Genomic DNA, 16,874 nt, shown 5'->3' on the forward strand with positions numbered 1-16,874 from the left:
TCCGCAGTTACCTTCCCTTGCCAGACCGTCAGTTGAGCCTGCTACAGTGAACCAGACAGAACATCTATGGAAAGTTAAAAATAAAACACAAAAACACTTTTGCCACTTGGCAGCCACAATAGCTGCACAGCCATTTCAAGCTCACTCCAGCCTTTTAGGATTAAACAGTAGATTTTACGCCTGAAAGTGTTGCTGAGATAAGTTTCCTTTCTCTATAGACAGCGACAGTATTGTTGCACTGATGGTTTTGGTTTTGGAAGTTGCATTCTATACAGTGAGATATCACACTCTGCTCTGCATATGCTACCGAATAGCAGAGTGTTATAAAATAATGAAGTGTTTTTGTAAGCTCTCTGGTAAACATCATCACGAATTATTATACACATTGCCGGTATTTCACATTATAAGGCTGCCACTAAAGTCACAGTTCATTTGATCCATCTTGTCAGGCTAACAGAGTTTGCTTCTCCATATTTTCTTTTTGGTTATGGCTTTCATTTGCTTCTTTTGTTCGCTGTTGGCATTTATTATTAGTGTACTGTTGTTGTTTCTATTATTTGCTTTTAGCTTGTTTTCTTTCATTTCTTCTGTTACACTTTCTTTTGTTACTTTTCCTTTTCTTTCCGTTTCTGCTGTCCTTACCTTTTCACTTAAAACCATCCCTGTCATGTCCCAAAGTCAAAAAATGGAAGAGATACTTGGTGCCATAATGCCAGTGGCAAATAATCCCCCAGCCGTCGAAGTAGAGCCAAAAAAGGATTCCAAAAAGGAGTCCAAAAAGAGGAAAGATTCCAAACCCCAGCCAGCTCCAGAGCCCAAAAGGTAAGAAATGGCAGTTTTACAAGGTTGTGCTGCAGAAATTTGTATCGGCCACTGAGCACACTGGCTTGGACCTCAAGAAATATGAGCAAGAAAAAGAAAATAAAACCACAAATGTATTAATGCTGTTCCATGAGCACACATGCAATCGCTAACACAGGGTTTCTCACTCAGTCACTCATCCATCCATCCATCCATCCATTCATTTAGGTATCACTTCCCATAAAACATCTCAAAGCAGTTAACAATAAACACACACACACACAAAAATCTGCAATAAAACACCCACATAAAAACAACTTCAAATCCAGTGCAGATACAGACTGGGATGGAAATCTCTACTTAAAAGTCTTCTTGAAAAAGGAAGGTCTGCAGTAGGTGCTGAAAAGGTAATAGAGATGATGCCTATGTAACAGGAGGCAGTTCTAAAGGGCAGGTGACACTAAAGGCCCAATTCCTACAGAATAGGCCTCATGGTGAAGACACCCTCTTCTGTAGGACACAGTGATTGGTTGGGTTTTTAAGGGGTGAGACGATCTTTTCTTCTGGTATGCTGGTCCCAAGCTCTATTGGTACACCAGTACCAATCTAACCCAGTGGCTAATTTACAGCATGAGAAACATGGTGGATAAGGAAGATACAGGGTGTAGCATATAAACTTGAGTGGGCCATGCAGAGATCTTGAGAAAGAGCTTGTTCAAAGTCCAGTTCAAGGACATCCCTAGATTTGAAGTCACGAAACAGAGCTATCCCATGAGTAGGAGGTTCTCAGCTCTTCACCTTTTTGTTGTTTGTAAGGACCAAGAAGACCGGGGTGTGTGTGTGAAATGATGGGTAACATGGTTCAGAATAGGCAAGTTGAAGTTTTCCAAAGCACCTGAGAAAATTTTCAGGTGTGCTGTGTGAACTACAGCTTCATTCATACATTTCCACAAGACTTGGGGCAGTGAGTTACCTGTGCTAAATTATGCAGGAGGTGGGTTTTTAATTTTTAGGGCTTTTGGAGTATTGATTACTTACACACTTAAGGTTCAGTCTGAGCTGTGTGGATTATGGTTGACGGAGGCATGACTGGAAATCTGTATAATCAGCTGATAAAAGCAACTTTTGTATCTGTTGATGAAACCTGTAGCTACAATGAGGGTGTGTGTAATCATGTGCAAAGCCATTGCATTAACTCTTGTACCATCTGTGGATCTTGAAGTGATTTTTGAAATGCTAGTTCAGTCTATTAGCACTGCAAGTTAAAGGATCACTCAGACAAATTCTAAAGTAGGCAAATACATCACAATGGCTTCTTCCTTCTTCCTTTGTTCCGCCCTGAGACTTCTCTCAATCAGGATAGTATAAACAAAACCCCACAAAGCTCTCAAACATGCATTTTATTGAAGTTCACAAGGCACATGTGGAGATATTTACTCACATTCCAGTAGGCTTTTATTTGGCTTTGAATGAATGTGGTTAGGAAGTTCTCTATGGAGTTCTGTAAGAACAAGTGAGTTTATCCCTCTTCCTTGGCTTGCAAGAACTAAACTGAACTAGGTTGCAAAGGAGAGAGGGAGGTTTTTCCCACTCTGGGTAGAGCCAATAGAAACTAGAAAATTACTGTGCCTTCATTTCCCAGCCTGCCTTGAGGTCTGGAAAGGGGAAAGGCACTACCTTTTCTTAAAGGAGCAGCATTATTATTCCTTCTACTTACCGTAATGCTAATACTATAGAGAGGTTTGCTATCACTAAATAATTGAACCTTGTGGGGCCAGAACATCCTTTCTAGCAGAAGACAAAACAGGGTAGTGATAGTCCATCATGGCTATTCTTAGGGTATCTGGTTTACAAATTGGCACTTGATTTCCACTTGTAGTTTTGGATAGAGAGAAATCACAAACCTTTCTTGTCTTACCATGCAATCCTATGCATGTCTACTCAGAAGTAAGCCACACTGAGTTCAGTATAGCTTACTAATCCCAGGTAAGAGTGTGTAAAACTGTGGCCTTAATTAAGGTACTATTTAATAGATGTTTCTCTCCATCCTGCTCTCTCTGTTTTTCAATGTTTAAAACATGTTTTCTCCGACTAAGAGCCGATGTGTTTAACATGCCTCTTGTTAGACTTGTGAGTAAATCCATTTGCTTATTGAAGGCGATTTTTGAAAGAAATAAAGGGGAGAAAGCTCACACCACCAACAACTGGCAGTTTAGCTTTCTGAGAAATGAGGTTGGCTGTCAGTCAGAATATGCCACTCTAGTAATGAAGGTCGAAGAGAGAGAATTCTGTGTGGCTATCAATCTCCCATGTAAGCGATAGACAGTGATGGAGCTGAGGTGGGTTGTCTGTTTGTATTGTGTTTGTGTAAGGTCAGACAGTGAGACAACAGTAGCTTGCAGTCAGCGAGAAAGTGCAGAGAGAATGTGATTCAGATGGTGCAGGACAGCCTGAAGGTCAGGACTGACAGAATGACAGGCCATCAGAGGAAAGAAACTAACTAGATGCTATCCGGGGTCCTGCTTCATGAATACAGTTCTGGGGTAGCTGATCAGTGTCAGTGCAGGACAGGAATAAAATGGCTGCTGTTAGAAATACACCTCTAGCTCAGCTGTGACCCCTGCGCCATATCATGTGAAATGTCTACAAAGCAAAAAGAGAGTTTTGCACTGTATATTTTCAGACTTTGCCGGGAAGATTTCGTCAGTTGACTGCTTAGATGTTTTATTAGGAAAAACTACTTTCCAGGCAATGATAGAATTTACTTTCTTTCTGTTTCTTAGAAAATCAAAAAACATTTTTTAGTTTATAATATAACTTTATAATATTATTTTTCTTCTCCCTGAGATTTATAATGGAATTTCTTTCTTTGGGACATAGATAGAGTGTGTATTCAGCTTCCACAACCTTATTCTCATAATGCTGAACCATGGTTCAGCATTATGTGTGAATTCATCAAGCTTATTTATGTGTGAAATGGATTGGTTCTATATTTCCATTGCTTTTAATCTAGGGACGTAAAATTCCTAAAATAGAATTAGGGGTGTACAATCAAAGACTTGAAGCACAAGCCACCCAGCACAAGCCACCTGCCACTGCCACCTCCTCCTGCACACAGCTCAGGAATTGGATGCCACCCACCCACCCCTTGCCCTACAGGTAGCTCTTTTGTGAATGAAGTGCTACACATGGGAACAATTGTGTGCATTGAACCCTATGCAGAAGGGGCCAGCTGGATTGGGCCCTGTTTATGTTTGACACAATCCATGCAGATCCCTTTCAACTACTGTATATCTCAGTGGAAGGGACTTGAGACCATGCTTTACTCTCTCACTGAAATGAATGTTTACAGTAGAGAAACACGGCAATAATTGTACAATTGTTAATATTTGTCTGTAGTTCATTTGCACCATTTGGATAGTTTAAAGTATATATATGTGTGTTTTCGTTTTATTTTAGCATGTAAGGTTAGCCCCCTCCCCCAAGAGCTTTTTGGGCAGAATATCTGTTCCCCTATAGTTTTCATTTTTCGACATGTAATAAGACTCTGAGAGAGCTTGGGTATGTGCTGATCATAGGAGAGCCTTGTGGAGCATAAATACTGTGACAATGAGGACCCCTCCCTCTTCCTGCCTCTGCTACAATTTTGCCTCCCTGTCCAGATGTCAGCAAGGCAAATGCAGCCATGTTCACTGTACCTAATTTGGCTTCCCTTCCACAGTTTAAGCTTTGCTTTTCTGTCCTAGACCAAACCTTTACTATGCGTAAGTAAGTAAGTAAATGAGTGCCTTGACAAAGACTCTTTACTCAAAGGCGCTGGGACTAATTCACTACATTCCCCCTAGTCTCTCCATCCAGTGAGCAAAAGCATTGGGGGCGCTTTCCTTTCTGACCCCTAGCAGGGAGATTCTTTGAAGAACGTTTCAGCTGAGAGACTTTATTAGGAGGCACCTTCCATGTTCTGCCTTAAGCTAGGCTCTTTCCTGCCTCCGTAATGAATGGCTGTAGGTTGCAGGCCTGCTTTGCTGTACAGTGGTACCTCGGGTTACATACGCTTCAGGTTACATACGCTTCAGGTTACAGACTCCGCTAACCCAGAAATATTACCTCAGGTTAAGAACTTTGCTTCAGGATGAGAACAGGAGGCCTCATTAGCTAAAGTGGTGCTTCAGGTTAAGAACAGTTTCAGGTTAAGAACAGACCTCCAGAACGAATTAAGTACTTAACCCGAGGTACCACTGTACTGGTATAATCCAGTTCAGGCAAGGTGTCCTGCCCCTAACAAAGACTGCATCCACACTATACCTCTGAAGCACATTCAAAACTCATTTTCCCCCTCAAAGAATTATGGGCACTGTAGTTTGCCCTTCAGAGAGTCTGTTAAGGATTGCTGGGAAATGTAACTCTCTGAGGGGCAAACTACAGTGCCCATAATTCTTTGAGGAGGTTGAAACCTGCTTCAAATGTGCTTTAAAGTTATAGTGCATTTGTAACCAGAGAGTCTTCACTCAGAACATGTGGGGTTTAATAAACCACACATTTCCAACACCTCTTCCATTTTTCGGAGAGCCAGTGTGGTGTAGTGGTTAAGAGCGGCAGTCACATAATCTGGGGAACCGGGTTCGCGTCTCCGCTCCTCCACATGCAGCTGCTGGGTGACCTTGGGCTAGTCACACTTCTGTGAAGTCTCTCAGCCCCACTCACCTCACAGAGTGTTTGTTGTGGGGGAGGAAGGGAAAGGAGGTTGTTAGCCGCTTTGAGACTCCCTAGGGTAGTGAAAGGCGGGATATCAAATCCAAACTCTTCTTCTTCTTCTTCTTGTATTGGTCACACCCTCCTTTATCCAGTCATCTAAGAAAAAAAAAGTACCAGTCTTTACCATGTCCAAAGACAGGGAACCAGTAAAATGGCGCAGTATGAATAAACATTTCAAATATCCTACCTGCAACCCACTTTCTTGATTTGGCGCAGTGTAGCTTTGGCCCCCTTATCACTTTACATATATTAATTAAAATAGGAAATACTTCTTTGTGCACAAACCTTTTTAAAAAATAGATAAACACATTTTTTTTTTGTCCCGCCTTTCTTCCAAGAAGCTCAAGGCGATACCTATCCTTGTTATTCACACAACAACCCTGTGGTGTGTGAGAGACTGATTTGCTCAAGGTCATCCAGGAAGATTCTTGGCTGAGCAAGGATTTGAATCCCAGTCTCCCATGAGAACATAGGGTCCATCTAGCTCAGTGTTGTCTACACTGGCTGACACTGGCTCTCTGGGAATTCAGAAAGAAGTATTTCCCCAGTCCTATCTGGAGACACAAGGGATTGAACCTTGGGCCTTCTGTTTTTAAAGCATGTGTTCTACCCCTGAACTATGGCCCTTCTCCAATCTTAGTCCATCATTCTAACCTTGAGAGACAGTGTGGTGTAGTGGTTAAGAGGGGTAGTCTCGTAATCTACGGAACCGGGTTCGCGTCCCCGCTCCTCCACATGCAGCTACTGGGTGACCTTAGGCTAGTCACACTTCTCTGAAGTCCCTCAGCCTCACTCACCTCACAGAGTGTTTGTTGTGCAAGAGGAAGGGAAAGGAGAATGTTAGCCGCTTTGAGACTCCTTCGGGTAGTGATAAAGTGGGATATCAAATCCAAACTCTTCTTCTTCTCTTCTTGTGCTTTTCAAGCAGTACTGCTTATACCACCTGATATACTGTGAAGCACCACTGGTTAAAAGTCCTGTTCTAAACTATTACACCAATATTTCCCAGTTACCTACAGGACCTGAGGCAGTGTGCCTCTGAATACAGAGAACAATGGTAGAAAGTGCTCTTGTGCTGGTGGCCTTCTCATAGACTTCTGGTTGGCTAATACGGGGGGGGGGAAAGATGCTGGACCAGATAGGCCTTTGGTCTGATCCAATAGAGCTCTACTTACATTCTTACTTGTTATTCTTACTTATTCACTACAGGAAATAGGGCTCTGGAGCAGATTTCATAGAATGTAGATTGGAAGTTACCACTAATGTCTTCTAGTCCACACATAGGCAAACTCGGCCCTCCAGATGTTTTTGAGACTACAATTCCCATCATCCCTGACCACTGGTCCTGTTAGCTATGGATGATGGGAGTTGTAGTCCCAAAACATCTGGAGGGCCAAGTTTGCCTATGCCTGCTCTAGTCCAATGCCTTGCAATACAGAAATCTTTCACCCAGCGTGGGGCTTGAACCCTCGACCCTGAGATTAAGAGTCTCATGCGCAACTATTCAGGCATTTGGCGTGATCCAGCAAGGCTCTTCATATGTTAACTTGACCTCTGTATATAAGAGAGTTTCTATGAGAGGTACTAATGAACATGCTGCTCACCCAAGTAATGGGGGGGGGGTCAGCCTTGAGCAATGCAAGAGAAATTAGATCTATAGCTCTGCCTATGTTAGCCACAAAAATACAGCAATGGCCAAGTATGCACATTAGCCCCTTCATACTGTCTCATTCAAGGTTTTCCCATGTGACGTGATGGCATGGTTGCAGCAGAACAGGCAAGAACCAGTAGATGAAACCAGGTGTGGTCATGCATGTTGGGAGCAGCACTCAATTTGCCCTTTGCCAGTAACAGCTGCATTTCTGATGTGACATGGTTATGTAATAACACAATACGCCTGGGCTTACAGCCAGGCAGCCATCTGGACATGCTCTTTGCATCATAATAGTCACAGGTATTGTAAGTCCTCCGCGCCACAAAACACTTTCAAGGGGCCATGGTGTAGAAAAAGGAAAGGAAAGAGGGCTTTGATCCTTTAAATTTCACCAGTTTGGATCAGGTATTTGTCGGGCTATATGTGCCTGGGCATTTTTTTCCAAGAACGGGAGAGGTTATCATGAAAGGTGTAAAAGACACTGTGTTCATTTCAAAGCCACACTGGAACAGGCAAATGTCAAAGGGATTAACCCCAAAGAGCTATAATGTGTGTTTATAATTGCACACAAATGCATGCTATTGCCTCATATAGTACTCCTTGGTTTAAAAGAGATGATTTTGATATATTTGCTTGAGCAGCATAACTAGCCCCCGAGGCACCGTGTACAATTAGAAAAGGGCATGGTGGGGGAGGTGGGGTTTCCAGAAAGACATTGTGGCCTTAGGACCTCTGGTCCTAATTATAATTTATAATTAACCCTGCGATTTGCACAAAGAAGCAGTCGGGGGGGGGATATTGTCTTTGCCACGAGACCATTTATTTTTAAACTTGACAACTCACTTCAGAAAGATTTCTTTGGGGGCTGATTAATAATTAGTCAATGAGCAATATTAGGAGTAGACAGGGACATTTTAGCTTCTCGTGTAATGTGTTTACAATATTTTAAAATGCACAGTATGAACAGCTAATTTAGGGTTTTAATATCTCATCATAAAGGCACCTTTTCCTGGCACTATCCCAACCTCCTTTTTCTCTCCACCCCCCAACACCCATCTGTACTATTATGCCCTATTAATTTCTCTAGCAGAATCCAAACAGTATCAAAATTGGGGGCGGGGGGAGGGAATCTGCTACCATTCAAGTCTGAGATATTTCCAATTCTGTAGGTTGACCTAAATTCATATAGAGGTGCCTGCACTGTAACACGTCTGCAATTCTTTGTGAGATTTACATAGAGATTTACAGACACCACAAGTCTGACGTTTCTGTGCACTGTTTCTGTCCTCCCTCATGTTTTGTATTCCTGATCTGGATCCAAGCATGACATAACTGCATTTAAATGTGACATTATGTACACTTTTTTTAATCATTGGAAATAAAATGGTAAAATCCAAATTGCACAAGCTGCAGAAACCTGTGATTACCCTTGTAAACATCAAATATTGAAATGTCTCGGAAGTGGCACCTAAACACACACACATCTACAGCAGAAATGTGGCTTTCTTCTCCCACCAATAATGCCTTTTGATTACTGGTATATTCTGTTCCCTTCGACTGCTTGCTTTGCAACAAGAGAATGTTCCAAATGCAGCAGAGAAAAGGAAATCCTAAGAGCAAGAATGCCCCAAACATTAATTTGAAGGCAGGAGGAAGCACACACATATATAAATTGAGATAATATGATCGTTAATGACAATGGTTCCATTTCCCTTCAAGTATATAAAAATAAGTGCAGGGCTTTTAATTTATGTTTATATAATCATAGTGCCGTCTACAGATTCGTACTTAATTAATGAAATCATGGTGTTTCAGCTTCTGGGGAGATGAGCAACAAGAATTAACATAACTCATAAATTTCCAAAAGATGTGCAGCTGGGTGGTAGTATTTGGAATTTGACAAAAAACATTGGAAGTATTATTATTTGTGACATGGCTAAAGATGGGGGATTGTGAGGAGAGTAAAGATGACAGAACTGGTGCTAACCACTGTGACAAGAACTTGAAAAGCAGCCGACATGACATCTTTCCTATCATGCTGCTGAAAATGTCAACTTTGTGAAGGACAGTGAGAAAATGGTTTGCCGAATGTTTGAAAGGTAGATTCAAGAGATGCTCGTCATGTCAGATGCAATATAGTCCACAGCTGTTTGAGAAAGGAAGTCCTTGCAGTTGTGATGGCTCCTAGTTGGCAGGCCCTTCCAGACATCCAGGCGGCTCCAAAAATGGCTACAGTTGACCTGTAGATTGTCTGAAGTTTGTTGCTACATGATACACAGAAGCCAGCTGTGATATTTTATCATTATTAATTCCGTCTAATGTTGTGAATACATTTTTAATAATAATAATAATTACACTGCTTCTGCTCACAGGTACAGTGCAATATACACCGGGGAAAAATACTTTGTAAGGATATGCAGACATATTATGTTTCACAAGTAGTTTTCACATGAGGTAATGAGTGACAATGCAGTTAACACACACAAACACACCCCATCACACCATCTTATACCAGACTGGGCAAGTGGGGTTGGACTGAGTTGAAGCATCCCATTTTTCCAACTAAGCTGCCAAGCATAATTCCTTGGATGCTCCCATCCAGGAAGTCCCCTGGTGGTACCCTAATCCAGCATAAAGCCCCAAAACACCACCAGTGGTAGTAGGTGGTGGGCCAGCCTGCATTCTCCTAGATCCTGACCCACTCTCACAGTTATCGCTGGCCCACAATGAGCTTGATCCAGACCCGGTCACTTCAACAGAATGGAGCTGCTGCAGTGATTCTACCCAATTGTTCTGTCCCGTCCCCTCACTGGCCACTGACCTGTGGCAGCTTTCTGATGCTGCTACAATTTAGTTGCAACTCTAGCTTCTAGTAGCTCAAAAATTGGATTAGGAGGCACTGGAAACTACAATCCCCATGTGTTCAAACAGCAGTAGATGTACCTGAAAATGCTTGGGAGTATCCAGGCCTTAAGGGTGAGGCCGTCAAGGCATCAGCACTCCCCACTGCCAGCACCTTCCTTCTCAGGGGTCTCTCAATGGAGAGCTCCTTCAGGTATTCCAATATTCTCTTTATTTTTGGTAAAATAAAGGTTTTTCTGAGGCAGCTTGGGAGACCCAAGCTAATCCACAAATAGATACAGTTACAGGTAGGTAGCCATGTTGGTCTGCCATAGTCAAAACAAAATTTTAAAAATCCTTCAGGTTCATACCAATGACAAACTTAGTTGATCTCTAAGTTGCTACTGGAAGGAATTTTTAAATTTTGTTTCACAAATAGATACAGATATAGGTACATATTTAGTATTCTGGTTAGTCTGTGTTTTCTTCTTTTTTCAACTATCTATTAAAGAAAAAGGGTATTGCATTTGAGCTTTAGGAAAGGAGAGAGAAAATGTTGGTGAAATTGTTGTGAGTGGGGCATAGGGCTGTTGTTGTGTGTTTACCTTTCAAGATTGCTGTAGTGTTTTGTGAACATGCTTTCTTCCATTCAGCAAGCCATCTCTCAAGTGGTTTGCATTCTTAAGCCTCCCCTGTTGTCCATCATTTCTGAAAACACTATAATATTCTTGGCAATGTATGGGAAGCTGCCTACCAGGTCTCTGACAGCTGTTGGTCTGTTTATTTTTAAAGTATTTACTTTTCAATGACTCAATGCAGAAAGATTATATGTGTGTGTGTGTGTGTGTGTGTGTGTGTGTGTGTGTGTTAAAAGAATGATTTTTCATGGGGGGGGGGAATGGCAAGCTCACTTATCTCAGGTACTTGGGAGCCAGCCTCCCAGTTTCCCATGCTTCCATTAAAGCTCATGGGAAAATGTTATGGCCCTCCATTGCCGATAAAAGACTGCTCCCATAGGACTTTTTCAGATCAGGAAGTACAGGCAGCCATGACAGGGGAGTGCTGGGGAAATGTTCAATGGAAAGAAAAATACAGTGGTACCTCGGGTTACATACGCTTCAGGTTACATACACTTCAGGTTACACACTCTGCTAACCCAGAAATAGTGCTTCAGGTTAAGAACTTTGCTTCAGGATGAGAACAGAAATTGTGCTCTGGCGGTGCGGCAGCAGAAGGCCCCATTAGCTAAAGTGGTGCTTCAGGTTAAGAACAGTTTCCGGTTAAGAACTGACCTCCGGAACGAATTAAGTACTTAACCCGAGGTACCACTGTATACCCAACACCCTCAGTCACCAATAAAGTGTGCTCAACTCTGCAGAAAAATGGAGGCTACTTTTGTGAGGGAAGAAAGCTTTAAAGAAATTGGGCGGCAGGTTTCAGCACAGTGCTGGTTTTATTGCTCCAGTAAACTTCCTTGAGCCTACAAAAGGAGTGGCTCGGTAATGTTTTGTGGAGTGCAGCAAAATAAGCAGCAGTCTGGTGCTCTGACCCCAAACACAATTGGAAGTACTTTCTCCTGCAATGTGTTCAGAATCAGAGTGTCAGCCATTGCCATCTGTAGTCTGTGGTTACCATTTTGTCTTCTTTGGAAGAAGCCGCACTCTCCGTAGTAAGCATGTAGGGCTCACCATAAGTTCTAAATTGATGTCTTTAAAACGAAAGGAGTACAGGAAAAGAACAAGTTTTTGAGCCACATTTTGTTTTCTTCTGCATTTAGACTCATGTCAAGACATTTTCAGTAACACACTTCATAGGTTACTGCTGCAATCAGGGAAAAATCACACATTGCGTTTAATAATAGTTTGACAACATGAGATGGGCAACTACACATGATGGGCTTATCACCTCCTATCTTGGATTTTTCCCTTATTGGGCAAGTGCCTGACAAGAGGCAATGATCTGTAATAACTTGATCATGCAATAACTAGTGGTAACAGTTTCACACGTTCAGGTTATCAAGTGATAGCTACAATTATCGCATCAACAACATAACTTGTGTACTTGCCTGGCATTTGTCTTTCAAACCTTTTAATTTATCTCAGTAAACAAATATTTCCTATATCTTAGGCTGCCCTCCCTAATTAGTTTGAGAATTACTTTTAGTTAAATGGACCTTCTCTAAAATAAGCAGTTGATTTGAAAATTAGCAGTGCCCTTCATTTTGAGCAGTTAAGGTTCTGTGCTTGCATATTTCTTTGAAATTACAATGAGGCCTTCCATTTGGCCTTTTGAGGAGTGTCTCCAAGCACTGTGAGTTGAAACTCTATGCCATGGGTAGGCAAACTAAGGCTCAGGGGCCGGATCCGGCCCAATCGCCTTCTAAATCCGCCTGCAGATGGCCCATGAATCAGCATGTTTTTACATGAGTAGAATGTGTCCTTTTACTTAAAATGCATCTCTGGGTTATTTGTGGGGCATAGGAATCCGTTCATTCCCCCCCCCAAAAAAAATATAGTCTGGCCCCCCACTAGGTCTGAGGGACAGTGGACCGGCCCCCTGCTGAAAAAGTTTGCTGACCCCTCCTCTGTGCTGTCACTTTTGTCTTATTGTAGGAATGCTCACTTACTATAAAACAAAAACATACCATGCAATCTGAAACATGCCTACTCAGAAATAAGTGATTCTAAGACTGCAACTTTAGTGGTAACATTTTCTAGAATAAGGAATTTTAAAATATTCTAAGTGTTTCAGTAGTTAAATGTTTAAAATTAAACAGCCTGCTAAATTTTCATGCAACTATATATTTAAGCAAAAATGAGGCCAAAACAATATACTTTTGTACTGCTTTATGTCTTCTCCTAGTGATGTTTCCAGTTGAGGCCTAAATCAATATTTTTATTCACCCAAGCTTGGTGTATAAAATGTATACTGAATTCAAACAGTAATACAATAGAATAATCTAAATACATGGGGTAGAAACCTATCAAACATGTAAATCTCTCTTTTCCTCAATAGGACATATGTATACAGGATTAGTGATAGGCAACCCAATTTTATGAGTGTTTATTTTTTAGTGTTTAAAATTCACTTCATCACTTTGAATAAAAAAGACAAAAATACATTTCCAAAGTATATAATGCCTTTGTTTTAAATGGATGAGTTTTAACCATATTTAACATCAAGTGCTAATATTTATTATATTTTGAGGTTTCTGCATCTTTAGGTCAATGAAATATTGACTGTACAGATTGTATTTTTTATATATAAAAAAAGTTAGGAGCATTCTGATTCATTAAAAGGAAAAATAAAGCTTACCAATTAACCCCTGACAGGAGGTTCATTAGAAGCTTTGTAATCCCTTGCCAAGTCTTTTGTATAGCCAAACTAGTCTAATACGAAGGGTTTACAAAGCTTTAATCCAAACACTGGAGGAGGCCTTTAAGTAAGAACATTTGTTCAGTTTTAAGACTTCTTCCATTACTCTTCCTAACAGAGAGAGAGACTTACAGTTACAAACTGAGTACTAGCACACAAGTCCACACACTAGGAAATTGCCAGTAGTAGGAAATAGTGTTGCTAATTGTCTGGTTTGTTGACTTATTTTCTGGAATGGATTAGAGTAGTTCATTACCTTTTGCATGGATTATTCAATGGAACAGCATATGACCGCGCCAGCCAATTTGGGTATACAGTGGTACCTCAGGTTAAGTACTTAATTCGTTCCGGAGGTCCGTTCTTAACCTGAAACTGTTCTTAACCTGAAGCACCACTTTAGCTAATGGGGCCTCCTGCTGCTGCCGCGCCGCCGGAGCCCGATTTCTGTTCTCATCCTGAAGCAAAGTTCTCAACCTGAAGCACTATTTCTGGGTTAGCGGAGTGTGTAACCTGAAGCGTATGTAACCTGAAGCGTATGTAACCTGAGGTACCACTGTACAGAGAATTTGCACAATTCCCCGGATCTACAGTCATGGCTTTTGCCTTTGGTTTTTGTCGACCACATCCATGTAACAGAGGGATCATAGGATGGGGAACTGTTTTCCACCTGAGGGACACATTCCATTGTGGGCAACCTTTCAGGGGCTACATGCCAATGGTATGTGGGAGGGGCAAAGGTGAGTGGGTGGAGCAGCAAATGTAAATTTTACCATTGTGTGGTAGGCTACACACAGAGAGACACACTCCTCACACTTCTTCCAGGCAAAACACAAAAGGCAGTATTGTGGGTATTAGGGATACATCCCAACCAGGTGGACGCACTCAAGGACCAGTACAAGTTCTTGCTTGGGGAGAGATGTGGCTAGGAGAAAGTTCCTAGGACCAGGCAGAGAGAACAGGAGGCCTGCATTTTGAAGTTTCCCACCCCTGGCATAACAATTAAAGCACAGCACTTTGATTTTGTCATGAAATTCTACTCCATATTGATCTAGAGTAGATTCCAATGTATAGTTAGCAGAGTAACAACTTAAACACGTTGCAGGATTCCCAAAAAATAGACCAGAGGCAATTGTATTTCATCCAGCAAAGCTTTATTACTACTGAAGGCAAATGAGCATATAATGGTCACAAATCCAATACATTCAGGATTGACACTGTCCATAAGAAACTCAGTTGCAGCAGACTTAACTTAAACTTACAATAACATAATAAGTCTAAACCTTAACACTAAGCATACAGTGTACAGATTCAGGTAGGTAGTCGTGTTGGTCTGACACAGTTGAAATATATATAAAAAACTAAAATATCTATAATTTTTTTTAAAAAAATGTCCAGTAGCACCTTAGAGACCAACTAAGTTTGTTCTTGGTATAAGCTTTCAGAAGTGTACCTGCACACGAAAGCTTATACCAAGAACAAACTTAGTTGTCTCTAAGGTGCTACTGGACATTATATATATATATGTACAGAATGCCACACCAGAAGGAAAAGAGATATAAAGAGAAAGAGAAACCCAGGCTCCTTCTATCCCTACTTTTATAGTCAGCATGACCATGACTGAAAGAGATAACAGAACCATTTTAAACCAACTGTCCTCAGCTTCTCTGAGGGAATAACCCAAACTATCAGGAACCTTCTGCTTATCTCTTTCATACAGAGAAGCTTCCAGAACCCTCTTGAATTAAGTAGAATAGGAAAGATCTCTACACATCCGATCAATACTTTCTGCACTAAGAAATGCAAACTGACAGATTTAAGTCAACTTGTGCTTAACTGCTTTGCACATGGGTGGGAGTTTCACAGCAACGCATTACTTGCTGAGGTAAAATAATTAATTTGGTACCACTAGGCGTTGTTCAAAGAACTGCATTCTGCACGTAGGAAGAACTCTGCTTATTTCGACTGCTTTCAAAAGAAGCACAGACACTTCCACAGGAGAAAAACCTTGCTCCTCCTTGCCATTTGTACTTCCTGCACACTGCATCCTTCACACCTTTGATCCTTCCAGTAGCACCTTAAAGACCAACTAAGTCAGTTCTTGGTATGAGCTTTCGTGTGCATGCACACTTCTTCAGATACACTGAAACAGAAGTTTCTGTATCTGAAGAAGTGTGCATGCACACGAAAGCTCATACCAAGAACTGACTTAGTTGGTCTTTAAGGTGCTACTGGAAGGAATTTTTTTTGTTTTGACTATGGCAGACCAACACGGCTACCTATCTGTAACTGAACCTTTGATCCTAATAGCTGAAAGCAAGTAGGCCAGGATCTAAACTGGTGTGAGTCCCACTCACAAGCTCCGCCCTTTCAAGCAGCCCACCCCATAATGGGGACCCTATCGCTTCAAGTGAGTTTTGCCTAAGTACAGTACATCACATGAGACTGGAAGGGGGCTGGTGGGTAGCAGAACGATTTGGCAGCAGAGAATGAAGCTGTTTTTGCTTGTTGCCAAAATCATATGGGCTCACCTATGAAGAGCAGTCGCCACCCTGCAGACCTGATCCAGAGGTGGCTTACAGATACAGGCCTCAGATGATGACCTCAGGTTAGGAGCAGGTTCACATGGGGAAAGGCAGTCTCGTAGGTATGAAGAAATAGATGATATTCAGAGATTTGCCCCCCACACGAGTTACATAGTGGCAACACAATTTACTGCTTTGGCCCTGTGCCTTTACTGAGGCTGCAGTGAATACCAGCCAAGAATTTCAACCCAGCAGGGGTGCCCAGTGTAGGGCAAAATGCAGTGGCCTTGAAGTGAATGGGGGTACTCCAGGGATGGGGGCCCTGTGACCCTCCAGGTATCATATGTGGAGTTGGAAGGGACCCCCAGAGTCATCTAGTCCAACCCCTTGCAATGCAGAAATACAACTGGAATTATAATCCCTGTCATTGTTAGCCACTAGCTGTGCTGTCTGGGGCTGATGGAAGCTGGAGTCCAATTATATTTAAAGGACCACAGGTTCCCCACCCCCCAAAAAACACAGATGCTATTCAGGCTCTCTGGTACCACTGATTTCAGGTAATCCGAGTCTGGAAACCCAATATTCAAATACTCTTATTTATTTGTATAATTGTTTTGACTATAATGTGACGGATTACAGTGCTGATGATTCATAAAAGTCATGAGGTAAAATGCAACTTATTCATAGCTTTTCTCCTCCAGGCCTGACGGAATAGGAACTGTAACAGTAGAAGAAAAAGAGCGGTTTGAAGAAATCAAAGAGAGGCTGCGGTTGTTATTGGAAAATCAAATCACACATTTTAGGTAATGACTGATGTTTCACCTTCCAGACAAAGAGCCAACTTGCTACGTTTCAGATGCTGCAGTGATGATTACTTGCATAAACAGCAGGAACTTTTAAAGTGATTTTAGTGTACTATATGTTAG

The 16,874-nt window shown here is 41.7% G+C and overlaps 1 protein-coding gene across 14 annotated transcripts in view; it reads left to right on the plus strand.

Annotated features, from left to right (window-relative positions):
- The window catches only part of CADPS (calcium dependent secretion activator), a 347,764-nt gene that overhangs the window by 217,971 nt on the left and 112,919 nt on the right, over positions 1–16,874 (plus strand). For all 14 annotated transcript variants that reach the window (XM_083723209.1, XM_083723203.1, XM_083723210.1 and 11 more), the window contains exon 14: positions 16,650–16,751. In XM_083723209.1, the coding sequence (XP_083579335.1) occupies positions 16,650–16,751 (102 nt within the window). The remainder of the gene's footprint in view (positions 1–16,649; positions 16,752–16,874) is intronic.

This window comes from Podarcis gaigeae, assembly GCF_964106915.1.
Source record: "Podarcis gaigeae genome assembly, chromosome: 2".
Lineage (NCBI taxonomy): Eukaryota > Metazoa > Chordata > Lepidosauria > Squamata > Lacertidae > Podarcis > Podarcis gaigeae.